At 35.6% G+C, this 13,302-nt stretch overlaps 1 protein-coding gene across 5 annotated transcripts in view; it reads right to left on the bottom strand.

Annotated features, from left to right (window-relative positions):
• Positions 1-13,302, bottom strand: part of LOC140792613 (uncharacterized) — a 43,256-nt gene that overhangs the window by 15,056 nt on the left and 14,898 nt on the right. For all 5 annotated transcript variants that reach the window (XM_073143710.1, XM_073143711.1, XM_073143713.1 and 2 more), the window contains exons 6-10: positions 10,971-11,055; positions 10,805-10,894; positions 3,585-3,715; positions 2,799-2,880; positions 2,639-2,686 (exon numbers count right to left, since the gene is read on the bottom strand). In XM_073143710.1, coding sequence (XP_072999811.1) covers positions 2,639-2,686; positions 2,799-2,880; positions 3,585-3,715; positions 10,805-10,894; positions 10,971-11,055 — 436 coding nt within the window. The remainder of the gene's footprint in view (positions 1-2,638; positions 2,687-2,798; positions 2,881-3,584; positions 3,716-10,804; positions 10,895-10,970; positions 11,056-13,302) is intronic.

Genomic DNA, 13,302 nt, shown 5'->3' with positions numbered 1-13,302 from the left:
CGCATGATTCTTCTTTCAAGGATGAACGCAAAAGTAATAGGATTTGATAAAATCAAAACTGAATATGAATCATGTCCGGATTTTCATGAAGTTTACAATTTATTAAGCAATGGAGAGACTCAAGAAATAGATGGTTTCATCTTGCAGGATGGCTATCTATTTAAGTCCCGAAGGTTATGCATTCCTAGCACCTCGTTAAGGGAATTTTTAATTTGGGAATTGCATGCTGGGGGTTTAGCAGGACATTTTGGGCATGGAAAAACTATCGAAGCTACGGAACATCGATTTTTCTGGCCAAGCTTAAAGAGAGATGTTATGAGACTTGTTAGTCGATGTCATGCATGTCAACTTGCTAAGCAGCGAAAGCAAAATACAGGATTGTACACGCCTTTACCGGTTCCTAATTGCCCTTGGCAAGATGTTAGTATGGACTTCGTGCTTCGACTTCCAAAGACTACCCGAAAGCATGATTCCGTTCTTGTGATGGTAGATCGATTTTCTAAGATGGCCCACTTTATACCCTGTTCCCGAACTTTTGACGCCTCTCGAGTTGCTAAAATCTATTTTGACGAAATCGTTAAGTTGCACGGGCTACCAAAAACTATTGTATCAGACAGGGATATAAAATTCACTAGTTATTTTTGGAAAACCCTATGGCATAAGATGGGAACTAAGCTTCAGTATTCAACTGCTTTCCACCCACAAACTGACGGGCAAACTGAAGTAGTCAATAGGAGCTTAGGTAACCTATTGAGAACTCTTGTCGGCGAGAATCTAAGAGACTGGGATCAAAAACTGCCAACTATTGAATTTGCATACCATAATTCTGTTAATAGATCCATAGGTCTGAGTCCAACTTTGTGATGGTCCGGATACGTCCGGAACAGTTTCCACCCGGAACTGTCAAAAAGTTGCATGCACGAAGTGCCGGACCTTTTAAAATTCTCAAGAAAATTAATGATAATGCTTATGTTCTAGATCTCCCTAGTGATTTTGGCATCAGTTCTACTTTTAATATTGAGGATCTAGTAGCTTATAAAGGTCAGATTTTACTCCGGATAACCCACTAGATACCGAGCCTACCTATGAGCTTGTTTATGAGAGACCCTCTTTACCTCCACTTCCCAATATTCCACCTAACACAACAGGAGACGAAATTGATAAAATTTTAGATGATGAAATTATTTCAACTAGAGAAGGTGGATCCCAACGGTATCTAGTACGTTGGAAAGGACGACCTACATCCGATGACACGTGGCTTGATCGTCACGATTTGGAGGTGCATCACCCCGATACCTTAGAGCAAGTATGAGCAAGCAGCGGAAAGCACACTCGACGGAGTCGACTTTTCTCCCACCCGGGGGAGAATGATGCGGACATCACCGATAGAACGCGATGGCGTGTGTACCCCCGCGCAGAGGCGCCGATGCGGTTGATGATCCCTCTCATAGGGATTTGGTTCTGATTTTTATTTATTTAGGGTGTCTTTTGTTTATTTCCTATGTAGGGTGTTTTTTGCTTAATTCCATTGTAGGTCTATATATAGACCCATTATATTTCCTTTGGCACTTAATGAAAGTTTATGTGATTTGTTCTCTCGAGGATTTTGGTGTGAAACCTTTTCTTAGGGTGGAGGTGTGAAACCCCATTCCTTCCCTTCTTCTTTCTCTGTTTCATTTTCCTCCACTACGTTTTGCATCACTATCCCCCATTCCCTCTAGACAAGAGAAGCCCTAGGAGCCTAAAGAAAAGAGAGGAGATCATATCACATCTGAGATCATCATCACTACCGGAACTCTATTATAAGATCTCAATGGCAATTCATCTACGCATTCTACATCAGAGATCATCATGACTACCGGAACTCTATTAGAAGATCTCAACGGCACTTCATCTACGCATTCAACATCTCGACGCAGTTAGATAAGGGTGATCCAAGTTATAGGACGTCAACCGGGGTCAATCTACTTTGATGGGAGTAGTTCATTGTGGGGTTTAGCAAGCAAGAGACGAACTTCAATTAATAGTTGTGAGTGTCTAATGATAGGGATTGTACGTGAATCATGTATCTATGTTATTAGTGCAATAGATTGATCCATGTGTAATCGAATCCGTGGTTTTTTCTTCTCTAGAAATAGAAAGGTCTACTACGTCAAAATTGTTGTGTTCGTGTTGTGAAGGACTGAAGGTTATCTAATTGTTTATCTTGCTTATTATGAGTTAGATCAAACACATGATAATTGACATGATCAACTAGTATGTATAGGTTTCCTTAATTATACTTGCTAGTTGTGGTTCATGAAATTAATAGATCCCTAGGTGATGCGTACTTGTAATTATTCTACATTTGATTCATATCTAGTGGGCTAGAAGAATCTTTTCAGTATCAAAGTATTTAGATTCTCAATCTTTCAATTAGTATCAAGGCCTCATAGAACTTTCAGTCTACAATCTCAATTCTAAGAAAAGGAATTTAGATTGTAAGCTGCTCACAAATTTTCAATTGATTCACAAGATAAGATCAGTACAGGTGTCTAGTATAAGGAGAATTCTCAGAACAGCTTGCACTAACAATATTTATTTCTTAAGCAGACAATATAGAACAGGGAAGTGAAAAACCAAAAGATGTGAGACGCACCTGTTTTCCTATTTCATCCATAACAATCATTCTTGGAAGTGATTGGACCTAAATGATATATCATAAATTCAAAACATGAGGTTTGTAAAGAATGAATAATATATATTTACTACTCTGAACTATCACAGAACAAAGTCCACAGAGAAAACGTGGGACATACTAAGCTGGAAAGAGACTCAAGGGTAGTGAGACATGACTGAAGATTGAAACATGCATGATGTCGGTATAACATATCCAACTCCCTGCAAGCAATGAAACAAAGAATGTTAAGACGGTCAGTTCCCAAAATTTTAAATGCTCTGAAAGCTACAAAAGCTCACTTGTAAGAATGTGATAACTGAACCAAAAAAGAATTCAAAGAAAAGAATGACTAACTTCATGAAAGAAATCGTGTTCATTCCAGTGTCATGTACAGCAAATGGAAGTGACTACTATATTTCATATCAACGTACTTTCTTAATATTAAAAAAAGTAATACTTCAAGATAACAAATTCTTCCTGTTGGAATAATATTTTTAAGAAGATTTCTTAAAAACGAAATCATAGTTCAGATTTACAACTCCTTTAGAGCATCAAGATTGCATCCAGATAACCCATATTATCCCATTAATTTTTTTTCTTGGAACGCTTTGTTCCAACAATTGTCGAAAACATTTTGAACTTCCTAAATTTGAGTTTAGTCTTTAGCAAATGCATCCTGGAATTTAAGCAAATAAAGAAATGATAAAAGAACCATAAATGCTGCCAAATAATATGTTGAGGTTTGCAAAATCTGTAGAAGTTAGAAAGTACAACAATTGGCATTATAGTGTCCTACAATATATATCCTCTAGAATATTGAAAATATTAATTGTATCAAATGAATGGTCGAAAGCATTACAATTTTGCAGCATTAGGATAAATACAAATGCTCTTGACATGAAAGAAACTAGAATTACTTCCTCACCATTCTGTGAAGCCTGTTTCACTGACTATAAATTTTGATATTTCAGCCTTGTTATCATCAACATAAGTTGGCCTGACACCAAATAAAAGCCGGAGTTGCCCAATGAAGACTTCAATTAATTTCTGGAGGTCCTGTTTATGAACATTCATTGGTAAACCACAGACAATTATTAGGAGCATCTGGGATAGAAGAACTAATTTTACAGAGAAGAATTGAAGAACACAACTAGTCCTTGTTAATGTTCATGCACAACAGTAGCAAGAAGCTTATGCATTTATATCACCAAGTATTTTAATCTAGACAAATAAAAAGAGCTACACCAGAAGGGAAAGTAAAGTATGGGCGTTAATTTTTCTCTATAAGCAAACTACAAGCAAGGGAAACCTCCATTTGTTCAAGAATATGACAATGCTATATCCCATTAAATAAGGAACTAAAATTGCACAACATATGAGACACATGTTCTTTAAATGGGAACTACATTATTCCTTCCAGGTGGTTGCAAGTTGCAACCATTTGAAATTAAAAACGTTATCATTTGATTTACTATACATCACAACCAAACAAGAGGAATTAATCATCTAAACAAAAAAGCATGTATCCTAAACTAGTCTAACTTGTTAATGTTAATCCAAATAAATATAAAATATCTCTTATTCTTGTTGTGCAACCAATCTCTAGAATAGTGTCCGAGATCAACCAAATTCATTATTGGCATGCTTCTTCCTTATCTTTAAGAGTAAATATTGAAAGAAAAAGATTATTGACAAAAAGCATGTATCCTAAACTAGTCTTTGTTAATGTTATCCAAGTAAACATAAAAATATCTCTTATTCTTGTTGTGCAGCCAATCTCTACAGTAGTGTCTGAGATCAACCAAATTCAATATTGGCATGCTTCTTCCTTATCCTTAACAGTAAATATTGGAAGAAAAAGATTATTGACATAATTAGGTCCCTAATCTCTCCATCTGATAGCAAGTTCTAGTTTCTTCTTGCATACAAGTCAAATTAGATTCCTGTGGCAATCAAACATGAATCATAACCACCCCGACCATTTTATCTCACATATATTGAGAAGAAATTCAAGTTTCAAATAAATTTGTGATGATTATTGAAGCATTTACTACTTTTACCCTCGTGTGCAGAACATGGAAGCTAGTTTCAGCCGATCCAACCCAAATCGGCCGAAACTAATCAGGATAGGCCGATCCCTATTTCAACCCTACTCCATATGTGAACGAGGCCTAGAAAGGCTGACGTCAGACTGAGAATGGATGCATCATCATATCTTGAAAAAAATATAGTAGATCACTCATGATTATCAATTCACATATAAATGGAATTTGACCTGAACTAAGAATCGTGGAATTACACCTCCTAAATATGAAGAACTTGAAACTCATAGAACACCCTATAACCATGGAAACTAGTTTCGGCCGATCCTGAGCCAAATTAGTTGAAACAGATTAGGATTAGTCATAGTCGATCTCGATCCAGGGCCAAAACTAGTCAGTGACTGGTTTCAGCCTGCTATCAGCCGGGTCTGATCTGGCCTGATATGAGTGGGATTGGATGGATATGGATCGGATCCAACCCTAATCCGACCTAGAGACATCAATAATGATGTCCCCGTGCCCCTCTCTCTCTCTTGTTCTATACTCCCACCCAACCCATCGGTGCCCGAGCAGGTCCCCAATGACCTCAACGTCTGACGACGTCCTCCGAGCGAGCCCCCTCCCTTCTCTCTCTCTCTCTCTCTCTCTCTCTCTCTCTCACTGTTACTGCAGCAGAAATCTGCTGCAGTAACAGTGAGATAGAGAGACATGAGAAAGTGGAGGGAGAGAGGGAGGAAGACAGAGAGAGAGATAGGGAAAGAGAGAAGAAATGGACAAATAAATTAAAAAGTGCCAAGCCATGCTTGCGGCATTAAGAGGAAGATGGAGGAAGAGAGAGAAAGAGAGAGAGGGGAAGGGCAAGTAAAGAATTCGAGAAAGTGAGGAAGAGAGAGAGAGAAGGTAGAGAAGAAAAGATATTATAAAAAGTAAATATTGCCATGAGACAGTAAGAGAGAGAGGAGAGGAGGGAAAGATAAAAAAGAGACGAGGGGAAAAAAGACAAAACGTAAAAAAAAAAAGAGTTAGGGCAGTAAGGCAGTAACAAAGAGAGAGGGAGGAAGATAGAGAGAAGGTTTTATTTTTTATATCTAAAATTCTTTTATCTTTCATTTTGATCCTTGTTTACTCGCTTAGGTTTATTTACACTAAAAATTGAAATAACTTAAAAGAGAACTGTCATGATACCGACATTGAGTTGCAACATTACAGCATTCTTGGGTAAAATAAAAGATATACCAAATATAATTGGTATGGAAAGAAAATGAGTGACAGTATCAGCCATTTGAAAAAACATTTGGTTGGAAGGCAAGGAAATATAACAGTCTGTATCAAGTGCGCATGGAAGTTAGAAAACAAATGTTGGATCATCTAATAGGTAAAAAGAAGAATATCCAATCTGTACAATAAAGAGTGGCAATAGTTCGTGAAGAATTGATGTATAACCCTGTAGACATTGATAATGATAGCAGTGAGCAGAGTGGGAAGGATAATGATAGCAGTGACTAGAGTAAGGAGAATGATGATAGCAGTGAGCATAGTGGGGAGGGTGATGAGGAGAGACAGATGAGGAAGGCAATGAAAGAAAATAGAAATATGCATAGAGAAAAAAAAAAGACAAAAAGAACCGGCGGTAGTAGTTTTCAGAGATCTAAATCAGTTGATACACAGAAAGAAAGAATATGAGGGCAGTAATTCACTCATAAGACTCCAGGTGTTGCAATAAAGTCTAGATATATTAGAACAATAGATATATATCTTCAGTAAAAAAGGATCATACATAGACCACTATTAAGCCTACTCTTAAAAGAATTACAAATGTAAAAAAACATATCAGTAGAGCTATCTCTAAATTTTTCTTCTCCAACCATATTTCTTTCAATGTAACTAATAGTCCTTATTATCATACTATGATGGATTCTATACAATCAGTAGAGTCAAGTATTCCTCCTACTAGTTCAAATGATATTACTATTAAATACCTCGCGTCAGAAGTAGATAACCTCCGAACTTACATTGAAAAATTTAAAAGGTACTAAGATGAATTTGATTGTACATTAATGTGTGATAAGTAGACTATACAATATAGAAGAAATATAATTAATTTCTTATTGTACTTGAATTCTTGATAATATTTTTAAAGTCTGTGAATGCTATTACTCATTTCAAAAATACAGATTATATTCCTCCTACTAGTTCAAACTGATGGATGAGATAATAGAAAAAATAGGTGTAAAAAAAATAGTCAGTGGTTACTGATAATTGGGCCAATTATAAGGCTGTTGAAAAATTACTTATAACAAAGAGACACCATTGATATTGGACGTCATACACTGCACATTATATTGATTTCATGTTGGCACAGTCAAACATGAAGGTTAAAGGTTGATAAACTTTCATGGTTGGGTTCTTAATTTATTTAGACAGATAACTGATGGTAAAGAGATTATTATATTAGCCGCCCTAAATTTGTCACTCATTTTTTAGCATTAGAGAGTATCATGCACTATAAGGATGATGTTATATAAATGTTTAGATCAAGGAGTGGTCTATGAAAATTAAAAATATAAAACTTAAAGATCAAAGATAGCCACACTAGTATTTTAATCTTTTGTCAAGGTATTACGACTTATAGACAATGACAAATCCGAGATGAATTTCTTATATGAATCAATAAAAATATATAGGCAAAAGTGATAATTTCTTATATTAGATATGGACGATAATTAATTCTAAATGGAGCAGACAACTACATAGAGATATATACAAACATTGCTTATAGGCATGCTTTTAATTTACTAATTTTCTTTTATTTATAAATATTTTAAATTTGAATGCTTACATATTTTGAATCACAAATTTCTATAGAATATTTCTTAATCCAATATCTCGGTTCTCAACAAATGTCAATAATAATAATGAAATCTTATTGGGAGTTAGAAAAATAATCAATGGACATGAGCCCAATATTTATAAGCACATCTTTTGCGATAGAGAAGTGAGGTATGATCATAATTCGAAAGATCAACCATACCCGACCCCAATCCACACCTAATCTCGATCAATTGATTAGGATCAAGTGGGATCAAGTGGATCGACCGATCCAGATCGATCTCCTTTCACTATTTTTCTCTCTTTCACTATTTCTCTCTCCGTACCATAGCTATTATTTTTTCGACACAAAAACCTAGATCTAGCAAACTCCACCGATGTAGATCCAATTTCGACGACCTAAGCTATGTAATTGTTTTTGTTTTATTTATTTCTCTCTTCTCTTATTTCTTCACTATAGTTTTTTTTCTTCTCCTTCACTCTGGCAGAGTTTTTCCTTTTTTTACTTCCACTCTCTCTCCTTTGTTACAGCAGTTTTAAGTTAGTACATTTTTTAATGTTTAGGTTTCATATGTGAGTAATTATTATTTTCTAATGTTTCTCTTTTTTTAATTTTAGAAATATTCCTACACTTTTAAATAATTTTTAAAATTTTATGTAATTAAAAATAGCCCGATCCGATCAGAGCAGCCGATACACAGCATATGGTCGATACAGCCAATTCATATCATTTTTTTTGGAGGCCAATCCTGATCATGATCTTAATTTTTCGAACTCTATATTATGATTCAATTCAAAAATGTTATTATTTGTTTTAATTTTTAACTTTCAACATAATCAATACTACTAAAGTTGCTGCAGCTAACTCACAACAGTCAGCTGAATGACAATCTATTTATTATGAATAAGAGGAGATGCTAAATTTGACACTAATAATGAAGATCTAAAACCAAATTGTATCATCGTCATAGTGTGAAAAAAATTGGACTACTTCTTAATCCACACAAAGACACGTAACAAATTAATGATGGAAAGATTAGAGAAGTTAATTTTCTATCATTATAATATGAGATTAAGAAAAAAATTTAAGGAGAACAATCAACTGATTGATTTAAATTATGTTTTTAATGAAGACTCCTTGACTCAATGGATTAAAGAAATGAATGACAGATTATTGGATGAGGTATTAAAAAAGACCACGAGGGCAAATGCTGATATGAGTCCATCGACAACAAGAGATAGTACACTTATCAGTACCAGTGATAACCCTAATGATCTAAGATACACATGATGGTGAAATCATCCCTTCCACATTTATCGAGAAAAGTCAAGGAGGCATAAGGATTGAAGATAGAAACTGAGAAATTACATACATATCAGCGACGTCGTTATGAGAAAGTTACTCCCTATAATTATAGTACATCGAATATTTATTGTTCGAAATCGTCACAAGATCCATATGCTGGTTATTATTCTCAGTATCCTATGACACAAGATCTATATAATATAACTAATATGATGCGATCACATTTCAGAGCACTAGGCCCTAGACATTATTATTTACAAACTTATGGTGATTATAATGATGAAGACCATAGGAATTTATAATAGTTAATTCGGTATTCATTTGATAGATTTTGAAATCCCAAATATTCCTCCAAATCCAATTCTAAGTTCAGCTTTGGGCTCTCCACAATTTTGTGAGTCGAAATCTATATTTAGTTTTGGATTATGATAACTTTTGGGCTCGAAATCTATCATCATCAAAGTTTTAAATTAATAAATTTTCAAAATTTTTAGACTTTATATTTGAGTAATTATTATTTTCTTATTTTCTTGTCATTTTTTCTAAATATTTAGAAGTTTTCATATATTTTTAAATAATATTTAAACTTTTATGTAATTAAAAAATAGTTTAGTTTGATCCCGATACATATCATTTTTCCGAATGGCAAATCCCAATCCTGATATCGAGTTTCGGAACATTAGCGTAGACACATTTTTGAGAGCTCATTTTGAGTTTCTAACAACAAAAAATACATAAAAGGGGGGACATCAGGAAGATACATAAAAAACTAGGGTTCTATTTGGCCATGATAAGACCACTTAGAAGGTTAAATGGTAAAAAAAAAAAAAGATGAGAACTGCTTCTTCAACATCCTAAATTTAGAGGAAGAGACCAGACTAGAGAATAAGCACACTAAGTGAAAGAAAATTTACTAGCAGTCATCAGATAAGAAAACTGAAAACATTTGATTCACACTAGACAACTTATGAATTGGTTCATATATGTGTTTGCACATATATACAAAGGCTCTATCAATGGAGTCAAAGGCCTAATGTCATTTATTTATTCAGAACAACTCAGATAATAATGTATACTTGCATGTTCAAACAAGATGATTGGTTTCATGTCTGTTAGAAAAAGAAAGCTGAAGTCTTTACTCTTCCAGTTTCCACATTACACCATTATAACAAAAGTGGTATGTCATGGTGGTAGAGAGCACCAAAGTATTCTACCTTGTGGGTTGAACCATTGAATAGTGTACATTAATGAGGTTTCTATGCATATTCCATGTGGCAGTTCTCTTCTAGTAACACATTTTTAGCAACTTATAAGGAGTAAAGACTAAATTACTGAAACTAATAGGGGTACCATCTCATGCCATAAGAACATATGAGGGTCACAGAAATATCACCCATCTCAAGTTGGAATACCAAGTAGTCAAACGATCACATCATTTACATAATGTACATATATTTTACATGGATATGTTATAATAGACTATATATCACCCTACTATTTTCAGCCACTGCTCTTACAAAACTGTTGAAAGCCTATAATGCAAAATGAACAATAGACAATCTTTATTAGGCATGGTTGGAACTTTTGGTTCCCTTTCCGTTCTTCTAAAGAATGAAACATTCTGACCGAAGCAGATCCCTTCAGATGAGAATGGTCCAAAATCAAGGCTCAAACCAGACCTCAACAGTTTGTTTAGGCCTTGATTAGTGAGCCTCAGCCTTGGTTTAGACTGCTCTTGACAGAACTTGATCCTTTTCAGTCAAAAATTGAAACCATTTAGCCAGCCTGATTTGCTGATTTGCTGATTGTCTTACAAACAGCAAAATGAGTACAGCCTCCAACAAATGCATAGTAACAATACAGATGGGTTAAATTTTTGCCATAGCTTTTTGAGGTGTATGGAATCTGAAAACAAGTGTTCAGTAAACAAACAAATATAAGATTCTTATGTAGATGTTTAACACTAACCTGGGGAGATATCGTATTCTGGGCAGTATGTGTCTTCTGATCATCCACAGAACAATTTGGAGGGTTCCAAACAATGACTCCTCCCCACATCTAAGGTATTATTAATGAAAACTTTGGTAATTGAAAATCAATTTAAAAAAGTCAAGAAACAAGCAAAATCACTTACTGGAGATATAAATGCATTAGTCTTTGATGCCTCTCCATCCGGAAGTCTTAAATAAAGAGGGCATTCCCATGCAGATGGTACATATCTAGTGATAATAAGAGAAAGTTTTAGATAAATCGTTCTACATAAGTGTTACAGTTAGTAATGAATCTAATATTGTCCCAATATCCTTGACCTATGTGCTTCCTTAACATTGAAAAGCATATAATAAAATATATCAAAGAAACACTGTTTTATTCCACTCTTGAATCGATACCGAGTATGACATTATGTGGACACCACTATTAGACATATTTACTCTCCTAGGCGCAAGAGAGCTGCACCTGTAACTCTCTGACTTACCAAGGGTTTAAACTAGCCTTCCAGGGCTATTTTCGTCTTTTTTGTTTGTTAGGCTATTTTTGTCTTTTGCTTATTAAAACATCATGGTTAGTCTGGTCTTTTTCTTTGCTTTTACATATATAAAGGCTTGTAGTCCTCTCTTTTTAATTAATAAATATTTTGAGAGTTTTAATATGTTGTGTTCTATTAGTGGATTCCAAAGTCGATCGATTCCGACACCCCGGTTGGTGAATTCCCTAAGTTAGTTACTTTTGCTATGTTCATTCTCATAAATGCATCAGTCTTTGATACTTTAGCTTTAGTATCAGAGCCACAGGTTCCCAGTTTATGGATAATCCACCTCTTGGACTCTACGCCACACCGCATCTATTCTTCTCCCAATCAATTGCTCCACAAATATCAGAGCACTACGAAGTCCGATGCACGTCGACGTCAAGTTCCAAATACAAGTTGCACGAAGAGATCACCATTAGCTAAGGACAAAAAGAAGCCATCATCATCATTAACTCTCCACATGAGGTTGAAAACAATTAAAATTAAGTTGTTGTATTATACAATAGATCACCCTCCCTTCTCGTTGTATATCAAAAAACAAAAAAAAACACAAAAAAGGATGAAGAATAGAGAATGTCTCTTTTAAAAATAAAATAAGATAAACCGAAATTCAATCTTTTCGTTTCCTTTTATCTCTAAGTTTAGAATTTCGAAATTCAAATTTAGAAGATTTTTTTCCTTAGTTATCTCAAACAGTTTCCTTATTTTTGAGGTTAATATCTATTTTACCATAACTTCCTAAACTTCCCAAACCTCCCAAATTCTAAATTATCTTTTCAAATTTCGAAATACATTCTTTTCCCTCCAAGTCAAACCCAAATTCACTAAATTAAATTAAACCAAACTCAACCCAAGCCTATTAACCCAAAGCCCAAAACCACTAATCCAAACAACCCTCACTTAAGCCAAAACCCTACTCAAGCAATTAACCCAAACCCACCAACTCTTTCTCACTTAACCCATCACCCCACTTAACCCAAACCCTCATGTGACCATCCCCCATCAACACTTATCCCAGCCGATCCCACACCTAAATTGTAACAACCCAATATAAAAAAAAAAAAAAGAATTTGGCATGGCACGACGTGGCCGGCCTCGTGCCATGGCTGCTGGCGCGAGCAGGGGGTGCGACGCACCCCCAGCCGCTGGCCCGGCCAACCAGGCCGGGCCAGCTAGCTCTGGTGGGCCCGCTGGCACCGCAACGCCGACGTCCCCACCGCCTCTCTCTTCCCCCTTTATCTCTCTCTCTCTCTCTCTCTCTCTCTCTCTCTCTCTCTCTCTCAAACTCTCTTTCTCCCTCTCTCCCACTGTTATCGTCGTCGCCGTCGTCCTTGGAAACCACCACCGCCACCTCCGCGAGCAACGGTGAGCCTCTTTCCCTCTCTCTCTCTCTCTCGCTCACACCCGAGCTTGGGCTCGTCGGAGCCGAGCCGCCGGCGAGAGGCCGGCCGCTAGCTGTCCAGCAGCAACCGGTGCCCTCCCCGCCGACTCGGGTCCGCACTTCCCTCCCCTCCTCTCTTTCTTCTCTTCTTCTCTTCTCTTCTCTTCTCTTCTCTCTTCTTCTTCTTCTTCTTCTTCTTCTTTCTTCTTTCTTTCCTTCCTTTCTTCTTCTTCCTCAACTTCTTCTTCTTCTCTTCTTTGTTTTTCGCAATGGTGCTAGGCTCGGCCAAAGATCCTTTGTAGCAGCCGATCTTTGGACCAAGCCCAACACTAGTGCAATAATCTTTATTTTTATTATTTAATTATTTAGATATTTCTTTCTTAATTAATACAAATAGATTTAGACATTAATTATTTGGATAATAATATATATTCATCATTATCATTGATTATAATTAATTAATGATTAATTAGGTTATAAACTATTACGTATAAATATAGGTAATACCAATATTTATTTATTTATTTACTTATATGTCTAGTAGTTTAATAGATA

The sequence above is a fragment of the Typha latifolia genome, chromosome 7 (assembly GCF_019914945.1).
Source record: "Typha latifolia isolate L0001 chromosome 7, TyphaL0001v2, whole genome shotgun sequence".
In the NCBI taxonomy this organism is placed as follows: Eukaryota; Viridiplantae; Streptophyta; class Magnoliopsida; order Poales; family Typhaceae; genus Typha; species Typha latifolia.
This window is presented reverse-complemented; position numbering and strand designations above follow the sequence as displayed.